Raw genomic sequence first — 22795 nt, 5'->3', positions numbered from 1 at the left:
TTCCATGATACTTTTAAAGAAGCCCACAGAAAGGTTTCCACTGTAAACAATTGCTATTTATAGTTTGAACATTTTATAAATTGTTTAAGCCTATTTGACTGCTTAAGAGATCAAGCAAACCACATAAATTGAATTGAATTAACTTTATTTCTTACATCCTTCATATACACGAGGAGTAAAAATCTTAACATTACATCTCCATCCACAAGTGCAATGTGCAATCATAGTAATTTATAATAAATAGAACAGGCAATGTAATAGAAACATAGAAAAGCTACTGCACAATACAGGCCCTTCGGCCCACAAAGCTGTGCTGAACATGTCCTTACCTTAGAAGTTACCTAGGGTTACCCATAGCCCTCTATTTTTCTGAGCTCCATGTACCTATCCAGTAGTGTCTTAAAAGACCCTTTCGTATCCACCTCCACCACCATCACCAGTAGCCCATTCCTTCCACTCACCACTCTGTGTAAAAAAAACTTACCCCTGACATCTCCTCTGTACCTACTTCCAAGCACCTTAAAACTGTGTCCTCTTGTGCTCGCCATTTTAGCCCTGTGGGAAAAGCCTCTGACTACCCACATGATCAATGCCCCTCATCATCTTATACACCTCTCTCAGGTCATCTCTCATCCTCTGTTGCTCCAAGGAGAAAAGGCCGAGTTCACTCAACCTATTCCCATAAGGCATGCTCCCCAATCCAGGCAATGTCCTTGTAAATCTTGTTGATCTTATTTTGCTTCTTTTCATTCTGCATCAGATCCAGAGTAAGAATGATCGTTTCCCCTTTACAGGGAATGTCATTAAACAATCTTGATTCCTGACTTCCCCTCACGGACTGAACTCACCATTAGTTCAAACTGCACCTTATTTCAGCCATCATCCTGCCAGGATTTATTCTCCCTGTTACAGCTGGAGAGTCAGTGTTGTGGATAAAATATCTTTGACCACCCCCCACCTCTCCCCCGATGGTAACCTTCTGCCCAGACAATGTCCCTCTCCCTGTCAGAAGGTCAGGTCAGAACTGGCCAACCTTTCCACAGTCTTTCAGACAATGGATAACGAGACCCAGACAATATCCATACATGGGCTGGGCAGTGGACAGGAACAGGTGTATGGGGTTGAGAGGGATCCAGGATTAGCCATGATGGAATGGTGGAGCAGAATCGATGGACTGAATGTCCTAATTCTGCTCCTATGTCTTATGTACGCTCAAGTCAGCGTGAATTCATCAGTCTGTGGCCTGGTGGAAGAAGCTGTCCCAGAGCCTGTTGGTCCTGGCTTTTATGCTGTGGTACCACTTCCCGGATGGTAGCAGCTGGAGTAGATTGTGGTTGGGGTGACTTGGGTCCCCAATGATCCTTCGGGCCCTTTTTACACACCTGGCTTTGTAACTGTCCTGAAGTTCACAACTACAGATGAACTGGGCTGTCTGCACCACTCTCTGCAGAATCCTGCGTTTAAGGGAGGTACAGTTCTGGTACCAGGCAGTGATTCAGTCAGTTAGGATGCTCTCAATTGTGCCCCTGTAAAAAGTTCTTAGGATTTGGGGGCCCATACCAAACTTAATCAACCGTTTGAGGTGATAGGAGTGCTGTTGTGCCTTTTTCACCACATAGCCGGTATGTACAGACCACGTGAGGTCCTCGGTGATGTGTATGCCGAGGAACTTGAAGCTGTTTACCCTCTCAACCCCAGATCCATTGACGTCAATAGGGGTTAGCCCATCTCCATTCCTCCTGTAATCCACAACCAGATCCTTTGTTTTTGCGACATTGAGGGAGAGGTTGTTTTCTTTGTCAAAGAGATGACTTCTTCCCTGTAGGCCACTTCGTTATTGTTTGAGGTAAGGCCAATCAATGTAGTGTCATCGGCAAATTTAATTAGCAGATTGGTCCTGTGGGTGGTAATACATTCATGGATATGCAGGGAGTAAAGGGGGGGACTCAGTACACATCCCTGAGGGGCTCCTGTATTGAGAGTCAGAGGGGTGGAGCTGAGGGAGCCCACTCCTACAACCTGCTGGCGATCTGACAGGACGTGCAGGATCCAGCTGCACAAGGCTGGGTCAAAGCTGAGGTCTTTGAGCTTCCTGTCGAGCCTGGATGGAACTGTGGTGTTGAATGCTGAACTGTAGTCCAAGAACAGCATTCTCACATAAGCATCCCTCTTCTCCAGATGTGTAAGGATGGTACGTAGAGCAGTGGCTATTGTGTCGTCTGTCAATCGGTTGTGTCGGTAGGCAAATTGTAGGGTGTTCAGTGCGGGTGGTAGCAAGCTGCAGATGTAATCCTTGACCAGCCTTTCAAAGCATTTGCTTATTGTTGAGGTGAGTGCGACAGGATGCCAGTCGTTCAGGCATGTTACTTTGGTCTTTTTTGGTACAGAGACAATGATAGATAATTTGAAGCAGGAGGGCACTCTACACTGGGAGAGGGAGAGATTGAAAATGTCTGCAAACACACCTGCCAGTTGTGCTACGCACATCCTAAGAATTCACCCTGGGATGCTGTCCAGTCCCACAGCCTCGGAGGCTCATAGTTAGCGATATCATACCCAGCATAAAAGCAATTGAACTCATCTGGGAGAGGCCGTGATGTTGGCGGCACCACAACGTTTGGCTTTGAAGTCTGTGATTGTATGCAGCCCTCACCACAAGTCAAGTGTCCTACTCATTGTGAATCTTGACTCAATCTTCTCCCTATATTGTAGCCTTGATAGCTTTGCACAGGTCATAACTGGTTTTCTTGAGCTCTAGTTGATCTCCAGCGATGTAAGTTCGATGTCGCGCTGTAAGTGCTGCTCGCATGGAGCTATTGATCCAGGGTTTCTGGTTTGGGGAGACCCTGACCAACATCTGGGGGACAACATCGTCAATGCACTTCTGGATGAAGCATGTGATACCATCAATGAACTTGGAGCAAACCTTTCCGAAGCTTGTTTTGTCTTTTCCGCCTGTAAGCGATTGCTATTTATAGTTAGAACATTTTTATAAATTGTTTAAGCCTATTTAATTGCTTAAGAGATCAAGCAAATCACATATAGCACCTATTGGGAAATTGTAATATGAGTGGTAGATAATGAAATACTTCGAAGTTGCCTTCTCCAATAATGTGTCCAATAAGTATGTATTGGATGATATGTGGACTGTAAGTGACAAGGCCTGTTCAGTATCACTGAATCCCGGATGATATCTAGAGCAGATCCAGAGGGACGACAATGGTGGCAATAGTGTTATGGGAGAAGTATTTTATTTATTATGGCCTTCTCAGGTGGATACATAGTGATCAGAGACGGGATTTCGAGAGCAGTCTCATCCATGAGTTACTGGGCGTGTTTGGAGTTGAGAAGTCGAGGACCATGCCCTATTATCTGCAGGGTGATCCCCAGTCTGAGAGGTTTAATTGGACCTTGCTAGACATGCTCGGGACCCCGGAGATCAGCAAGAAGAGTAGCTAGAGTCAACATATTGGGCATCTGATTCACTGTTACAACTGTACACGAAATAAAGCTACTGTATACTCACCATATTATCTAATGTTTGGGCGTGAGGCAAGATTGCCCTTTGCCCTTTGTTTTGGGACTGATGACGGTGACTTACCACTGAAGACTTATCTGAAGTATGTGTCTGATATGAGGAGAGAGCTGAAAAGGGCTTATGAATTTGCTGGGGTCATGGCTGCCAAGCAGAATCAAGGGAATAGCAGAGGTATGATCAAAAGGTGAGGTTCTCCCAACTCCTGCCAGGAGACAGAGTCCTTATAAAGAATTTGGAGCTACCTGCAAAGCACAAGTTGGCTGACTGCCGGGCAGCCACACCCTGTGTGGCGGAGAGTCAGATGCCAAACTTACCAGTTTTCCGGGTGAAACCAGAGGATGGGAATGGGCCTGTCAAGATTCTCCTTCAGAACCACCTGCTGCCCCTGGGACAAGAGGTACAGGTAGACCCAGAGCCCGAATTGGAGCCTACACCTAGTAAGAGGACTCTGCGAAAACGCGAGGCAGCTGCAGGGCCCACAGCAGGAGAGGTTGGTCCAGGCCCCGCCCATTAGAGGGATAGTGATTTGGAGGATGATGATTTGGATGGGTGGTATATGCTGCCTTTCGCTAACTCCCCATTGATTGAGGAAGAGACTCCCAGCCCATCTCCCACTGATTCAGGTGAAGTTGGGGGGTGGGGGGCTACCTGTGGACAGCCTGGCTTACAGCAGGACCCTGAAGGAGAGGAAGCGGGGCCTGGAGATGGGACAGAGGGCTCCGAGTTGCGGGGGGCACGAGTGATAGGTCAGGGGAGGACTTGCCAGGTGGACCCGAAGTACCCCCATTAGTGTCGGAGCTTGAAGGGTTAGGTGAGGAGGTACGGAGGTCTCAGAGAATTAGGAGACCACCGGATAGGTTGGCCTATTTATCGCTAGGGGAACAGGGCATGATCTCTACTGTTTTGGGGAGCTACATGTCTGCCTTTTGTACCTGGATTGGTCTTTGTGTTTTGCAGGAAGGGTTGGCGAATTATCTCAACGTCGTGGGGACATGACTAAATTTGATGGGGGGAGAGTGTAACACGTTGTAAGGTTTCACTGCTAATGTAATGGCTTCTCTGTGATGTTTACTGCTGAGGTAATGGTTTCTCTGTAGCAGCAAGGTTTGGGTTATAGCTGGAGATAACGGGACTGTGGTATGCATGTTAGCCAATCAGGAGCTTGTTGCTTTGTCTTGTGAATCTGGATGAAGACTTTTCGTGGCCTTTTGCCGAGGAGAGACAATGCGAATGCAGAGAGTTGGTAGACCACCGGACGGAGTGGACTTGGAACGAGGGCAGTGACGATCGGTGGAGGTCAATGGTGGATGAACGGCTTTACAGTGAGCTCCAACTTTGCGCAACATACTGTTTCATGAGAATGGGCCCTTTTTCTTTGTATAATTTTCTTTATTAACCATATAGTCAAAGTAAAAATTATAAAGCTTAATCATTTCATTGCTTATTGTGTACTGTTTGTTATTTCAGGATACTGATTTGTAATAGGGGACTCATTGCATAGCATCCACCCAAACAAGATTTCTTAAGTTTCCCGGGCTGGAGGCTATCGCCCCCTAAATTAAGCCGCTAGCTGAAGCAAGAGTTACATTTGCAAGAACCTAAAGCTTGCGTTACCACTTGAACTCCCCATGTGTCTAAACTTTTCTGGGTCCAATAAGCTGTTTATTTTATATCTATTCATGACCTGTGTGCTTTACACTGAGTCAGGATGTAACTGGCCATCCCTTGTTGCCCTTGAAAAGGCAGTGGTGAACTGACTTCGTGAAGACTGCAGTCTTTGAGGTGTCTGGGTATACCCATAATGCAGTTTGGGGTAGAGTGTCAGGATTTTGATCTGGTGATAGTGAAGGAACAATGAAATTTTGCCCAGCAAGAAAGGTGTATGGCTTGGAGAGCAACTTGCAGGTGATCATGTTCCTATACATTCCGTGTCCTTTTAGATGGTGGAGGTTGTGGATTAGGAAGGTGCTGTCGAAGCAGTCTTGGTGAGTCGATGCAAAGCAGCCAAACACCAGGGGTGGTGAACCTATGGCACACGTGCCCACAATGGGGTGAACAAAGATTTTGTTGGCATGTGGCATGCAGTGCCACCGCTTGATTATTTAACCCCACTGATAATAAAAAGATACTCTATGCGATCATTATCTTAGTGCCAAATGAAGAAGTGAAAGATTTTTAACAACCTGAGAGCAATGAGATCTTTCACAGGCAATGTCTCCCACTGGTTTGACTACAGCTAGACAGTTGCAAGAACATTGATGTTGGATGATAAGTTATGAAATCTTTGCAGACCTGGTGTTACGTATTGGTATTTGGAAAGTAAACTATTACAGTATCAATACTACTTAGAAATGATAATATTTTTCAACTAGCTTTTTAAAAATGAATAATTTTTGAGCAGCCTTTCTAACGTGACAGTCAGCATGGTAGCATAACAATTAGCACAATTGCTTTACAGCACCAGCAATCACCGGTTGAGGTTCAAATCCTGCTGCTGTCTGAAAGATGGTTGTACTCTCTCCCTGTGACTGTATGGGTTTCCTGCAGGTGCTTCGGTTTCCTCTCTCATTCCAGACACACACGATTAGGGTTAGTAAGTTATGGGCATGTCATACTGGTGCTGGAAGCATGGCAACATTTTGGACTTGCCCTGAGCTGATTTGATTTGACCCAGGTATGTTTCGACGTACAAATCTTTAATCTAAACATTTAATCTAAAAGGCTTTATAGATTTCAGTTTTATCTCTGTAGCAATTTTAAAAGTAAAGCAATGAACACAATGGATTCTGGTTAATTAGGTCATTGGTTAATTGAGGCAGATGCTTATTTGGAACAAGTCTTAAAGAGCAAAAAACACATCAAGAAAATAGCTGGGACTTCCCCCATTTATTTTTGCAGGAGATTGTTGCTGAACATTTTCTAACTGGCATCAGCCATGTAGATATTCGGCACTACACCGTTTTTAAATAGAATCACTTGTGTGTTCGTGTTAAAAAAGCAGTGATTTTTGTCAATGATAATTGCGAGTAATAAGCAGTAAGACAACTCAGAACTATTTCCTCCCTGCAGTTTCAAGCACTCAGGCTTGGAGATGATAGAAACGTCTGGGAGTGGAAAATGAAATGATTTCACTACATCAATAATTTAGGAACTGCAAAAAATTTGAAAGCATTGATAATCATTATGAATGCTACCATTAAAATCAAGATTTGGAGGATGCAATCATCGAAAACAGTGTTTGAAAACAGTCCACCATCTGAACTGATTTTGTTTGTTTACAGTCAAAAGGACAGGTCAACGTACACTGAATTAATTCCTCTGTAGATAAACATTAAGAACTAATATGCAGTTTTGGTAGTGTTCTAATTTATAACATATTTTATTTCAATACATAATTTGTTGCTCAAGTAAATAGTGGTTTGTCTTTCTTGTACCTTTTTAACTATTTCCATGAAACTTCAGCTAATTGGGACAGCTGCTTAATTAGGCCAAAATGCACTGGTCCAATTAACTGAAATCCACTGCACCTGTAATTCAACAACATGACTTATCCTTTTTCTTTAGAAAATTCCATGAATTTTGTTACTAATTCGTTAATCAGTGATAATCCCTGTTCAAAATTAAGTGAGGGATTTTTTAGAAGATTATTGCCAATTTGAGCACATGGTTTGCCAGCCCTGCTATAAGTGATACACTGCTGCTCCTGGTGTCAGTGATAGAATGAGTGAATGGATGTGGATTGGTTTCCTATCAACTGGGCTGATATGTCCTACACGGTGACATGGTTGTTGAAGTTGCACTCAACCAGGCAAGTGGAGAGCATTTCAGACTTTCCTGATTTGAGCCCTGTTGATGGCAGATAGGCTTTGAGTTGACGATTTACTTGTTACAAAGTTCCTAGCCTCTGATCTGCTCTGGTAGCCACATTTGGTATACAATACTCCAGTTCAGTTTCCAATCAATGGTGACTCATGTTGATAGTGGGAATTTTGTGGTGGTAATGCCACTTAATATCAGGGATGATAGCTGGATTTTTTTTCTTGTTGGATATTGACATTGCGTGGCATTTGTGTGACGCAGAGGTTACTTACCACCTACTTCTCTGAGGATCATCATCTTGATGTGATGGAGAGGTTGGTGAGTTCTTCAGATGCCAAGAGCATGGACATCTGTAGCGGGGGTCAATGCAAGGTTTCAGACAAAGAATGACATGAGCTCACCGGTGGAGCTTGTGGAAGGTGATGACACATCACCTTGGCGGTGAAGGCCGAGGAAGGCTGCAGTAGTGAAGCATCCCCATTCATCTTGCATTGTCATGCCACAGGACCCTGACCCTTACTTGTGTGGTGACTGCCTGTGCATCAGCTTCCCCAAGCTAAACAAAAGGCTTTCTATATTAAGGGAATAACCACTTAGGGCAGTGGTTCCCAAAATTTTTTTTTAATGCCATGGAGCCTTACATTAACTGAGGGGTCTGTGGACCCAGGTGGAGCATCAGGCCTTTGAAGGACATCATACTCAACTCGAGTGATTGCTACTGCTGCATTTGATTGTGGACTGCTTCATTACAAATAATTGTCAACTGTGCATGTCATTAAGCATCCCTACTTTTGATTCAGATTTTACAATTGACAGAAGGTCATTGAAGCAGCTGAGAATGATGGGGCCTAAACCACTACCTTGAGGAACACCCTCAGAGATGTCCTGTGACTGAGATGATTGACATCCATCTCCCTGTACTAGGTATGATTCCAAATAACATACTTCTTCCTGATGCCAGGGACTCCAGTTTAACAAACGCTCTGGGATGTCATACTCAATCAAGCTATGCCTTGATGTTACTGACACTTCACCTCTGAAGTTTAGTGCTTTTGTTCATGTAAGGAGCTGAATGACTTTTGCCAGAACACAAAATGAGCTTCCGTGAGCAGGTTTTTGCTAAACAAGTGTCATTTGGTGGTAATCAGCCCTTGGATTACTTTGCCGATGATCGTGAATAGACTAATGGGGACAAATTGCCTGGGCTGGATTTGTCCTGCTTCTTGTGGACAGGCCATATCTGGGCCGTTTTCCACAATGTCGTATAGATGGCAGTGTTATAGCTGTACTGGAGCAGGGTTGAGTAATCCTAGGCAATTTTCTCTCAACCGTATACTGCTGTGTTTGTTGGGTCTGTACTACATTCAAGGTAGTGCTGGTCGTGTCTAGGACGTTGACTGCTAAATACAACCCGTGTCGGATTGTTGTTTGACAAGTCTGTGAGACAGCTCTCCCAATTTTGGCACAAGCCCCCCCAAACGTGGGTATGCAGAATGTTACAGGATCAACAGAGCAATTTTAACCATCATCATTCTGAGTGCCTAAATTGACTCCACTTGTCCAGATTATCTTGGAGTAGAGCAGCAAGCATGCAGGGCCTGAGTAAATTTATTAAGTTGACATGGGTAAACACAGACAATAACTTGAGGCTAAAGGTCATCCTTAAAAAATCCATGACAAGTGGTGCCTCCTGGTTTGTCCTTTGTCAAAGATGCTGATGACTTTCAATATTTCTGAATGTCAAGAAGTTTTAATCTGAAGATGGACAGCATCTGTGGAGAAAGAAACGAAGGTAATGGACTACCTGTTTAGTATGTTAGTGCTGTTATGATCCAGCAACAATGAATATATAATTGAGACAGGGTTTTTTTATAACAAATAAAACATTTATTAAACACTGCTTTAAAAAAAAACCGAAAGTAAACAAACGACTAACTTAACGGGAAGTCAGCTGCTATACGGCAGCTCGAACAGTTCTTAAAGTGAGAAATGTGAACTCAGTTCTTTAAAGTAGTATTGCAAAAAGTCCAAAATGATTTACGGTCAGTTAGGAGAGACTTTCCTTGAAGTAATAAATTCTCTTACTGCTGATCCCAACCGAAGTATGCCTTGCCTGAAGGAATTACAATGAAGGAAATAAAACGGCTTAGAGGCACTGACCTTTCCTTGGCAAAACCCTGCATCCAGCTCTTTCTGCTCATTTAGCAGGAGCTATCTTGGATTGCAGGTTACCAATTCCTTCCAAAAGAGGATCAAATAAGGTCAAACCTGTTTCACCGCCGACAACACCAACTTTTCTCGATCCTTCAGCTTCCCGAACTTTGATAATTCTTCACTCTGACTGGACTTTAACCGGCAGTGATTTTCTGAACCGCCAGCACAAGAATTCTTACAGTAAAAATTAAAACTCCACTTTTAAAACAAAACTGCGTCATAAAATCAAATACGCAGCAGAATGGAGTCACTGACGAATTAAATCACGAATTGACCTGCATCACAGGGAGGGGTTCTCCTTTTATACCCTGTTGAAACAGGCCATCACATGATCTCTCACTGGCGGGAAAATTACATCACTCCACCATCACAAGACCAGTACATCATGCCCAGCAGAGCCTCAATTACATCCTGGTCATGTGACAATCACAAGATACCCACAGGGTATGTAACAGTGCAAATAAAACCATTTCACAGTGTCTGCTGAGTTATGTTGTAAAAGTGATGTTTTAATGATATTCTTTTAGAAGCATTGTTTCCAATGTCAATCATCCCACGTCATTGTGTAAAAAGAATCTGACTTCTGTGATGTTTCAGGTGGGTGGCAACCCCTTATTTCCTATATTTGTACTATTGCAAATAGTAGTGATGGCTAATTCATCATATTATCTTAGAGCAAATTAGACACATTCCGGCAGAAAGGACATAATAAATAAATAATTCATTTGTCTTTTTGAACAGGCTGGATCAATCAAATACAGTTATTCAAGTAAGCAGGATGTGGTAATAAGTGTACAAATGCAACAAAGTAACTTAGCATAGTTTATTATCATAAAATAGATAGAACAAATAAATCACATCAAATACTACTGTACAGAGCAGGTCATGAAGATTTCTGTTCCCATGCTTCCTGGTCATCACTTTGTTGTTTTCAAGTGTTACGAATGATGAACAACTCTGATGGGCAGAAGGGTGCAGAGTGGCCCATGCGGGGGGCATGGAGAATCACAAATCGCTACTAGTTCGATGCTGCTACCAAGGAAGTAAGAGAGAGACAGCTGCCAAGGCAGTTGTTATTGATAACAGCTCATGAAAGTTAATGAGAGAGAGACAGCTAAGACGAGACAAGGTGGAATGTCTCCTACTGACAAAAGCCATTGATTTACTGCTGTTGTCTTTTGGAGAAGGATTGTTTACATGGTAATGTTCTATTCATTGAAATCCCTCAGGGGACAGCCCACTCTGGCTGGTTTGATGGGTTACGTCATTCAAACCTGATTGACACCTGAGACCCCTTGAGTGGGGATAAAAGTGAGGTCTGGGGTAACACCCCTCAGACGCACCAGGAGAAATGCTAGTGAGCATCAGAAACCCACGAGACAGGGTGGGAGACCGAATGAAGGGTCGGTAAATTTTAACTCAGTGTTTTATAGCAAGGCCGATGGGGGCTTGTGAGTGTGTCCACCCTTGCCTGGGTGATGAGTCCACCACAGAAGAATGGTCTAGCTAAAGGACGGTGGGGTCATACCTGAATGGCCACAACAACGATGCATCGATGGATCAAAATCATAAAGGAAGTTTGGCAAGACAATACCTGTTACTGCTTGCTCTCTCGCTCTCTCTCTCCCCCTCCCTCCCTCTCTCTCTCTCCCCCTCCCTCCCTCTCTCTCTCTCTCTCCCCCTCCCTCCCTCTCTCTCTCTCTCCCCCTCCCTCCCTCTCTCTCTCTCTCCCCCTCCCTCCCTCTCTCTCTCTCTCCCCCTCCCTCCCTCCCTCTCTCTCCCCCTCCCTCCCTCTCTCTCTCCCCCTCCCTCCCTCTCCAACAATTGCAACACATTGACCAACAACTACCGCAGCCTGCATGAACTGAACTGAACTTTATATTTCCATCTGACAAATCATTATCCCCTAGACAACGATTGAGCTTGTTTCTTATTGATTATTATTATACCCACACTTTTAGGTTTAGTATTGCTGACATATATTATCTGTATATTTGCACTGATACTATTTTTGTATACTTTTACTAATAAATAATGTTGAAAATAGTATCACCAGACTCCAACAGACTCTTCTATCTTTGCTGGTAAGACACCCAGTTACGAGGTACGTAACACAAGGGAACTCCAATTCCAACTCGTGAGACCATCTTTTGGTCCCAGGCACCAATTGTGATTCCAGTCCAGGTGAAATTCCAATGTTCCTCCATATACAGAATGCAAGTTTCACAAGTTCAGGATCATCAAGAGATAAACAAATCCTTTCCTCATGTTTGGTTTTCTGGTTTTCATTCAGACAACGCATCTTGCCTGCTAACACCCTAATACAGCAAGTAAACATTTTAATGATTACACCTTGTTCATTAATTTCACGATGTCAATGACACATAACATCCCTTAGTCATTAACAATTCCATATAAGTGATAAATCTGAGTTCAGGAAGAATCTAGCTATCATCCCACTAACAGACATTCAATCATTACTCTACAGATGCCATATACTACGAGTTCAGAAAGAGTTCAGTTGTCATCCCATCTGACATGTATTCAATCATTGTTTTATAAGTTCCATATTTTACATGCTACCCCTTGAATATCTGATCAGGTTAGAGGCGCATACACTCTACCTTCTGCTTAAAACATAAGACAGTGATAATAAACCTGATTCAGATTAATACTGTTTAATTTGGAGATGATCTTCAAAAAGAATGTTTTCAGAGAACAATAACCAAAGATCCTGTTTAAAAATGGAACTTAGAATTCTAATACAGTTTATGATGGGGAACCTAACAGGGAACAACTTCACTCACAGAGTGGAGAAGGGTAGAACAAGCTGCTAGCAGAAGTGGTGGATGTAGGTTCGATTTCAACACTTCAGAGAAACTTGGATAAGCACAAGGAGGGGAGAGCAATAGCCTAGTTGGGATCAGGCAGGAAAACACTTTGGCGCGGACTAGATGAGCCAACAGGTCTGTTTCTCAGCTGTAGTGCTCTATGACTATGACTTCCTTGGAACAATGTTGTCACTATGATCCTCACCTGACCCACTCCCTTCATGTTAAATGTCCCTGGTAACTGATTGCCTGAAGCGCTTGTTGATATATTTGAGGTGCAGAGGTGACAAGGTCCCATCTTTGCTTGTTCTAAGATTTGGAACAAATGGAAGAAAGATCAGTACTGTCTGCCAAGAAAAGCAGTAGGATTCCAGTTTCCTTCTCTTCGACCGTGTGGCTGAGCTTGTGCTGTTTTAACTAGTCTCAGAGTTGGGCTCAGCAAAGCTATTTTCCTAACACACCAGGATTTATAGAACAAAAGCTTGGAACATATCTGATGTAAGAACTAATTAAGTGTTTCTCTTAATTGACAATGAGTCTTTTATGGAATGTCATTTGTAAGTGCCATGGTAGCGTAGTGGTTAGCGCAACACTATTGCAGCTCAGGGCACTGGAGTTCAAAGTTCAATTCCAGAACCATCTGCAAGGAGTTTATACGTCCTTCCCGTGAATGCCTGGGATTCCTCCAGGTGCTCTGGTTTCCTCCCACATTTCAAAGACACCCCAGTTAGTAGGTTATTGGTCATTGTCAATAGTCCTCTAATTAAGCTAAGGTTAGGTGGCTGGGTGGTGCAGATCATTGGGCTGAAAGGGCCTGTACTGTGCTGTAGCTCTAAACAAATAAATAACCAAGGATCATAGCTGGTCTTCTCAGGGAGAACTACATGCCCTTCATATTCAGACCAACAAAGAAAATAATTTAAAGCTTTTGATGATTTCTTCAATTAGTTTAACTTTTAACAACCATTTATGTATGATGCACCATCAATAACTCACTCTGAGACGTAAAGGCGAGATATCGGCTTTTATTGACTGGATGAAGGAACAGCAGCGAGTGACCACCATACTACATCCTGGAGACTGAGAGGCCGGCCCCAGGCTCTGATCGCCTTTATACCAGGGTCTGTGGGAGGAGCCACAGGAGCAGTCAGCAGGGGGCATGTCCAGACAGGCACACTTAGTTCACCACAATGAATAACATTTACAGCTCTATTAAACAGTTGGAGTCTGAAGTGTTATGGGTGTCACAATAAGTATAACTAGCATTCAAGTTGTTTAACAGTTATGGGTGAATGATACTCATTTTAACATTAGGAAGTTAGTTTATGCTGGGGATCACCTGTCCTCGCAGACACTCTAGTTGTTTATTTACAATTTAATTGCAGGATCATTTAACATATTCTTGTGCATAGTATTAGGTGGGGCTCAGTCTTAGCAGCCTCCCATCCACTGGAGGTGTCTATTGGAAAATTGAACCTAGAGATCTGCTCCAGGCATTTGAGCACAAAATTTGGACAGACTACTATCCAGTGCCATATCATTGCGTAGCAACTTCCAGCTAAAAGGTTAAGCTTGAGTTTTAGTCTGCCTTCTCAGGTGCAAGTATAACATGTCCCAAAGCATTTTACCAGGGGACACTAATTAATTGGCCAATATTTGTCTGTCACCAAACAGCAGTAAAACAAAATTTGAATCATATTTATATCTGCGAGAGCTTTCTAGACACACAATGCTTGTTGCATTTCCAACATTACAACAGTGGCTCCATGGCAAAAGTAGTAATATGAATGTCATTATATTCGCAGCATTCTTTAAAGTAAAAGCCAAAATTTGGTGTGCGGCGTGTAGGGTTTGTGTTTCAGGATTCAACTGTGACATCATTTTGGTTAAGATCAAACGTGATTGAATCAAGATTAAATGAGCAGCGTTGTTGAAAAATTGCATTATAAAGGTGCTTGCAGTATGAGTTTTAAGCATCTCACGTTGATTGGTGCTGGGAATTTTGCTGGCTTAGCTATGGGAGACAAGATCAGTAAGTTCATGAATGGCAGAGTTGTTCACAGTGTGGACGTTAGTTTTAGACTGTTGAAAGATAATGAAATGAGCTCAAAATGATAGATGGAACTTAATGCAGACAAATGCAAATTATTGTATTTTGGGAGCATTTGATGAGGTTAGGTAGACATCATGAATTGTAGGGTATTGGGGACAATTCACAAATAGGTCCATAGGTGGCAATGTAGGTAGATAATGTGGTTTGAAAGGCAGTGAGGATACTGACATTCATTACCATATAACATATAACCATATAACAATTACAGCACGGAAACGGGCCATCTCAGCCCTTCTAGTCCGTGCTGAATGCTTACACTCATCTAGTCCCACCAACCTGCACTCAGCCCATAACCCTCCATTCCTTTCCTGTCCATATATCTATACAATTTTATTTTAAATGACAATATCGAAGCTGCCTCTACCACTTCTACTGGAAGCTCGTTCCACACAGCTACCACTCTGAGTAAAGAAATTCCCCCTCGTGTTACCCCTAAACTTTTGCCCCCTGACTCTCAACTCATGCCTTCTTGTTTCAATCTCCCCTAGTCTCAATGGAAAAAGCCTATCCACGTCGACTCTATCTATCCCCCTCATAATCTTTAATACCTCTATCAAGTCCCCCCTCAACCTTCTATACTCCAAAGAATAAAGACGTAACTTGTTTAACCTTTCTCTGTAACTTAGGTGCTGAAGCCCAGGTAACATTCTAGTAAATCTCCTTTGTACTTTCTCTATTTTGTTGACATCCTTCCTATAATTCGGTGACCAGAAATGTACACAACACTCCAAATTTGGCCTCACCAACGCCTTGTACAATTTTAACATTGCATCCCAACTCCTATACTCAATGCTCTGATTTATAAAGGCCAGCATACCAAAAGCTTTCTTCACCACCCTATCCACATGAGATTCCACCTTCAGGGAACTATGCACCATTATTCCTAGATCACTCTGTTCTACAGCGTTCTTCAATGCCCTACCATTTACCATGTCTGTCCTATTTTGATTAGTCCTACCAGAATTTAGCACCTCACACTTATCAGCATTAAACTCCATCTGCCATCTTTCAGCCCACTCTTCTAACTGGCTTAAATCTTTCTGCAAGCTTTGAAAACTTACTTCATTATCCACAACGCCACCTATCTTAGTATCATCTGCATACTTACTAATCAAATTTACCACCCCATCATCCAGATCATTAATGTATATGACAAACAACATTGGACCCAGTACAAATCCCTGAGGCACACTACTAGTCACGGCCTCCAACCTGACAAACAGTTATCCACCACTACTCTCTGGCATCTCCCATCCAGCCACTGTTGAATCCATTTTACTACTTCAATATTAATACCTAACGATTGAACCTTCCTAACTAACCTTCCATGTGGAACCTTGTCAAAGGCCTTGCTGAAGTCCATATAGACAACATCCACTGCTTTACTCTTGTCAACTTTCCTAGTAACGTCTTCAAAAAATTCAATAAGATTTGTCAAACATGACCTTCCACGCACAAATCTATGTTGACTGTACCTAATCAGACCCTGTCTATCCAGATAATTATATATACCATCTCTAAGAATACTTTCCATTAATTTACCCACCACTGACGTCAAACTTACAGGCCTAATGCCCCAACCGTTGGGGTATTAGTTGGGGCATTACATATGTAACTAAGGAGGTTTGGAAACAGCTGGAGTACTGCATGTAGTTCTGGTTACCAGGACTACAAAGGGTCTGATGTCACTAGAGAGAGTGCAGAAGAGTGCCAAGTGTTGCCTGGATGGATCAGCTGAGTTATGAGGAGAGCCCGGAGAAGCCAGGTCTTCTCTGCTTGGAGTGGAGGAAGTTGCTGTGCAGCTGTGGCACATAACCAAGAGCAATCCCCTCAGCTCTGAGCTGGCTCCGTGAATATGGCCTGCAGCCATCGTGGCCCCGGACTGGTTTCACTCACCTCACTGGCTCTGTGGCTGTGAACTCACATTCAGGGACTCGGCATTTCATGTTCTGTGTGTTAGTTGTTTACTTTTTTTTATTGCTTGCACGATGTGTTCTTTTTTTCCACCGGTTAGGTGTTTCAAGGCTATTGCATAGTGGTTTTTAATGGGTTATATTGTGTTTCTTTGTATTTTGGCTGCTTTCAAGAATCTCAAGTTTGTATACAATTTACATACTTTGATAATAAATGCACTTTGAAGTTTGTTAAAAGATAACATGATTGAGGTGTATGAAATTATAAGCACAGATGGGATAGACTTAAGAAAAGCTTTCTACTTATCAGAGTACAAAAAGCTAGGAAGTATAGATTTAGGGTGAGAAGGAAGAGATTTAGAGGAAAAGTGAGAGGGACTAGACTTGACTAGACAGTGGTGAGTACCCTAAATGCACTGTCTGAAAGTGTGATGGAATCCTTGTGGCTTGCAGCATTTAACAAGTGCGCAGATGAGCACTTACTGAGCTGTAGAGGGCAAAAGAACAAGTGCCAGGAGTTGGGAATAAGAAGGAATGTGGATGAGTGAGGCGGAATGCCCTGCTCCCATGCAATACAGTTCCATGCTCAGGAATACTGCGTGTATATTGTGGCACTTAGCAGAAGTCTCAGTACTCTTGTAATGATTGTGATGGGCTGCCTCCATGGTGTACCTCAAGGCTGATTTTGTGTGTCATCTTCCTTCTTATCCTATTTCATTTCTTTGAGACTTAATTATTGCTTCCATTAATATATGAAATTTATAAATTTTGGTCAAAGTGATATTGAGCTGCAGTCTCCGCCGAGATCATGGCTCACATTTAGTAGTTGTTTCAGTTTGTACGGATGGTTTGGGGGACAGGGAAGGGGAGTAGAGGTCATATTAGGGTTTAGGAACAGCGATGTGGAGGAGTTAGAGGTTGGGCCTCCACTCCACATTCAAAGGCCAGCAACAAAGGACATCCAGAGTCCAGGCCTCCACTCCGCACTTGAAGGTCAGCGATGTGGATGGGTAATGAAGGATATCCGTCGATGTTGGGCAATCCCACATCAGTGGGTCCCAGGATTGGATGTCCATGTGAACACGAGGCATGAGGCCTGTGAGTCAGTGTGCCTGGAGTTCAGGGTCCTGACGTCGGCTGGTCCAGGGATTTTGTGTGGCCCTGTGCTATCCTGCTGAGCATTGTGGGCATTGCTAGGTTAGCACTGGAATGTGTGGCGATACTTGTGGGCTGCCCCCAGCATATCCTCAGCTGTAGCTTTTTAACATAAACAACTACATATTTTAACAAATTTTATGTTTTGATATACATGTGATAAGTAAATCTGAATCTTAATGTGCATCTGAGGAGTTGTAAATGCTGGTGTTAATAATTTGTGTACCCTTATGTACATTTGGGTCTTTCAGCTTTTTGGGCACCTTTTCCCTTGCAATAGTAACTGCACCCACTTCTCTTCCCTCACACCCTTCAACACCTGGCACACTGCTTGTGTCTTCCACAGTGAAGACTGATGCAAAATACTCATTTAGTTCATCTGCCATCTCCTTGGCTCCAGTGATTATTTCTCCAGCCTCATTTTCTAGCAGGCCTATATCCACTCTCATCTCCCTTTTATTTTTATCATACTTGAAGAAGCTTTTACTATTCACTTTGATATTGTTTGCTAGCTTGCTTTCATATTTCATCTTTTCCCTTCTAATGATTCTTTTAGTTACTCTCTGTGGGGTTTTAAAAGCTTCACAATCCTCTTTCTTCCCACTAATTTTTGCTTTGTTGTATGCCCTCTCTTTTGCTTTTACATTAGCTTTGATTTCCCTTGTCAGCCACGGTTGTACTATTTTGCCATTTGAGTATTTCTTCATTTTTTGAATACATCTATCCTGCACCTTCCTCGTTATTCCATTACTGCTCTACTGTCATCCCTGTCAGCAGCTCCTTCCAATTTACTCTGGCCAACTCCTCTCTCGTACCACTGTAATTTCCCTCACTCCACCGAAAATGAATTTATTAGACATTTATTGAGAGCAAGAAAATGCAAAAATACATAACTCACATATTATTAATATATTTGTATGTGTTTTAATTAAATATTTCAATTTTCATCATCAATCAATGGAATAGAGAGAAACACATGTTTCAGTGAAATAGACTTTAGTTAATTCTTACAGATTGAACAAATAATTAGATTTTATATTGAAGGTACATAAGCCTTTATTTAAGAGTCAGTTTCGTATCAATATGAAGCTGAGGTTGCTTTTTATCAGATTAATTTGTATTATTAAATAAGTTTTGTAAGATCACCAATGGTGGTTTGTGCCTATTGCAATGAATGAATTTCATTTATGAGAACTTCAGCTTGTTACCAGATTCTATTTTGGACATCCAGTAGGTTTCTTGGACACTGTATTGTGGACAGGGATTCATTTTTGTCCCTATAAAGACTACACTCGTCCTGTTTGGATATCCTCAGATAATTAGGAATTCTTTTCGATATCATGTCAGTGGATGTCACGTTGCCACGTTCCTTGTTTTCAAAGAAAGACAGCAAGTAAATCCATCATCAAAGCTGACACTAAAAAGTGATTTGAATGTCCACTAATTATATCCTCACACTCAACTTTTGTCAAGATTTGACAACGTCCCAAATCTAGCATTTAATTGTTTTTCCCTTCTGGATTATCTGACATGTCAGATTACTTTTGTTTAATTTAGCATGAAATAATCCATGTGGAAAAAAAATCTTGCCTGGAAAGCAAAAGTGACTTTTTCGTAACCCCTGTGCTAATAATGCTAAGAGGATTCATCAATTTCAGAATAAGAAATATGGCAACTTGATTGTGGGCCTGCAGGTGAAGCTCCTGCATTGATAATGTGAATTCTCACAAAAGAATTACATTAGAGTTTGAGCTATGAGCACAGCAGAAGAAAGCTGAATTATGTACATCGGCAAAGTATGAAGAGTGTGCATGCTAAATCTCCCATTACTTCTCTATATGGGCACAGTCACTTCATACTGGCCTTGCTGTGACCTGGCACCAGTCCAGCTCATTATTTTTGCATTTCAAAAGATATTTCAATCATCAACTTGAGCTGAAGTGCAGAGTAACCCTGCAATCTTCGGTTCTCATCACATATTCATTTCTTCTATTTCATCAGCACAGTAAAAAGGGATATTAAAACCCTTTTCCACAGATTTGATCTCTATTTTCTTTTAAACTGGAATGTAGGACTGTGTGATTTTTACCTAAAGTGCTTGGTGAACTAAAAATGTTTAAACTTTATTTAAAACATTGGTTGCAGTGACAGTTCAATTCTACATTTAAAGACAAATCTAGGCTTACACCCAGCTGGTGTTTGATATATAGTTTCTGGTCTCAGGCTCTAACAACTGTAAATTTACATAAACAAACACATTTCTGAATGAATATTTTCCACCAATTGAATGCAATCATAAGAAAGTTTCAGTGATATTGTTAGACCTCTCATAGTTATTTATCGGCAGATAATGTTGCATGTTCTTTGTCATTACAGATAGTGTTATATAATGTTAATGTGTTAATAATATATACAAAAATCACCAGTAGAAAACATAGTACTGCCTCAACGGCTCCAGGATCGCTGCTTTTAGGGTATTGTGCATGGCTGTGTTGCTTGATTCTGACCTGGGCTCTAATGCAAGGTCAACTCATTATAATAGGCATTCACCACTTTCAGTTTTCGGCAGAGAACATGCTGGCAGCCCCACAGTGCCACGGGCAGATGATCTGGAGCCAAGAGATTTTAAAAACATTGTTATTCATCCTCAAAGTCAATCCACAGTTGAGATAGTTTGGAGGGAAGACTTGGAATAGACAAGGATTGAGAATCGCAGCAAGTTGATGACAATGCTTTGTATGTTTTGTGCTGGATGGCTCTTCAAAGAATGGGAGGCTTTTTTAATGGCCAGAATGAACGACTGAGCAACAGATGGAGGTAGCAAGTGAGTAAATGGTGCCTCATCTGGGGCAATATGACAAAGGTATTTGAAGGCTGGAAATTGAATGTGTTGTCATGGTTTCATCTAACAATACTGTCCACAATAAAAATTAAGTCTGAATCGTTCTCAGCCTGATTCAGGAGACTGATGGGCTGCACTGTGCCTGCTATTGATTGCATAAGTGGATGGGTGCTCATGTTGAATTAGTCATAGAGTCATAGAAATCTACAGCACAGAAATAAACCTTTTGGCCCATCTAGTCCATGTCAAACCATTTGAACTGCACGGTCCCACTGACCTGCACCTGCACCTGCCCTGCATACCCCTCCTATCTATAATCTATCTATGTACCATCACTTGTATTGGCAGTTCATTCCACACTCTCACCACCTAATGTTCCCTTTAAATATTTCCGATTTCACCCTTAACCTATGGCCTCTAGTTATAGTCTCACCGACGTTCAGCCTGCTTGCATTTACCCTGTCTATTCCCCTCATAATTTTGTATACCTCTTCCAAGGAATAAAATTCTAACATATTCAATCTTTCTTTATAACTCAGGTTCTACAGTCCCAGCAACATCCTTGTACATTTTCTCTGTACTCTTTCAATCTTATTTACATCTTTCCTGTAGGTAGATGACCAAAACTGCACACAATACTCCAAATGAGGCTGCATCAATGTCTTATATAACTTCAACATAACATCCCAACTACTATACACAGTACTGTAGCGGTGTGCTACATGCAGCGCTAAAATTACGACATGGAGTCGGTAACTGCAGTCGAAGGAAAAACTTTATTCAAAATCTTCAGCCTCACTTTTAAGCCTCCCTCAACCTGCCCCCCGTGGCGCAGAGGCTCCAAAGCTCTGTGCTCGCAAACCCCCGTAGGCTATCTAATTGTGAGCCGGTTTGGATGTGCCAGGAAATGGGTCGCCACATAACCCCCCCCCCCCCCCCCCCAGAACTGGCGATTGTGGTGAACTATGTGCCTGTCTGGACACGCCCCCTTCTGACTGCTCCTGTGGCTCCTCCCACAGGCCCCTGTATAAAGCCGATCGAGGTCTGATCCTCTGCCTCATTCTCCAGGATGTAATACGATGGTCACTCACTGCTGGTTCCTTCTTCAGTCAATAAAAGCCGATATCTCGCCTTACGTCTCAGAGTGAGTTAATGACGGTGCATCAGCGATACACCCCCCAATGTCCACAGTCTGGGCCGGAACCTGCTTGGTAGGTCGGCCTCTGCGCCGAGGTGCCGGAAACTCGGCCGGTTGTGCCAGGTCCACATGGGCCGGTTTGAGGCGGTCCACCGTGAAAACCTCCTCTTTCCCCCCAATGTCCAGCATGACCGTGGACCCGTTGTTCCGGAGCACCATAAACGGCCCCTCGTATGGCCGCTGCAGCGGTGGCCGATGCCCGTCCCTTCGTACAAACACAAACTTACAGTTCTGCAGGTCTTTGGGTACGCAGGTTGGGTTCCGCCCATGCTGTGAAGTGGGTATAGGGGCCAGGTTACCGAGCTTCTCGCGTAGTCTGCCCAGGACTGCTGCGGGATCTTCCTCTTGCCCCCTTGGGGCTGGTAGGAACTCCCCGGGGACGACCAGGGGCGCGCCGTATACCAACTCGAGGCGTGCAGGTCATCCTTGGGCGCTGTGCGGATGCCGAGTAGGACCCAGGGAAGCTCGTCCGCCCAGTTGGCTCCTCGCAGGCGGGCCATGAGGGCCGACTTCAGGTGACGGTGGAAACGCTCCACTAGCCTGTTCGACTGTGGGTGGTAGGCAGTTGTGTGGTGCAGCTGAGTCCCCAAAAGGCTGGCCATAGCTGACTACAGGCTGGAGGTGAACTGGGTGCCTCTGTCAGAGGTAATGTGGGCCGGTACACCAAAGCGAGATGTCCAGGTGGTGATCAGGGCTCGGGTGCAAGATTCGGAGGTGGGACAGATGCTCCTGATGACTGCTGCTGGCTATGAGGATGTCGTCCAAATAGATGAACGCGAAGTCCAGGTCCCGTCCCACCGCGTCCATTAGCCGCTGGAACGTCTCTGCGGCATTCTTCAGACCGAACGGCATGCGGAGGAACTCGAAAAGGCCAAACGGGGTGATGAGAGCCATTTTGGGGACGTTGTCAGGATGCATCGGGATTTGATGGTACCCTCGGACGAGGTCTACCTTGGAGAAGATCCGTGCACCATGCAGGTTTGCTGCAAAGTCCTGAATGTGCGGCACAGGGTAGCGGTCCGGTGTGGTAACCTCGTTCAGCCTGCGGTAGTCGCCACACGGTCTCCAGCCTCCCGTCGCTTTGGGCACCATGTGCAGGGGGGAGGCCCATGGGCTGTTGGACCGCCGGATGATCCCCAATTCCTCCATCCTCTGGAACTCCTCCTTCGCCA

The 22795-nt window shown here is 43.4% G+C and overlaps 1 protein-coding gene across 1 annotated transcript in view; it reads left to right on the top strand.

Annotated features, from left to right (window-relative positions):
• The first annotated feature begins 2782 nt into the window (after positions 1-2782).
• Positions 2783-22795, top strand: part of crb1 (crumbs cell polarity complex component 1) — a 144063-nt gene continuing 124050 nt past the window's right edge. The window contains exon 1 of the mRNA XM_059983528.1: positions 2783-2957. Within this exon, the coding sequence (XP_059839511.1) occupies positions 2783-2957 (175 nt within the window). The remainder of the gene's footprint in view (positions 2958-22795) is intronic.

Source organism: Hypanus sabinus, chromosome 11 (assembly GCF_030144855.1).
Source record: "Hypanus sabinus isolate sHypSab1 chromosome 11, sHypSab1.hap1, whole genome shotgun sequence".
NCBI lineage: Eukaryota > Metazoa > Chordata > Chondrichthyes > Myliobatiformes > Dasyatidae > Hypanus > Hypanus sabinus.
The sequence above is the reverse complement of the archived record's forward strand: the minus strand, read 5'-3'. Positions and strand labels throughout refer to the sequence as shown.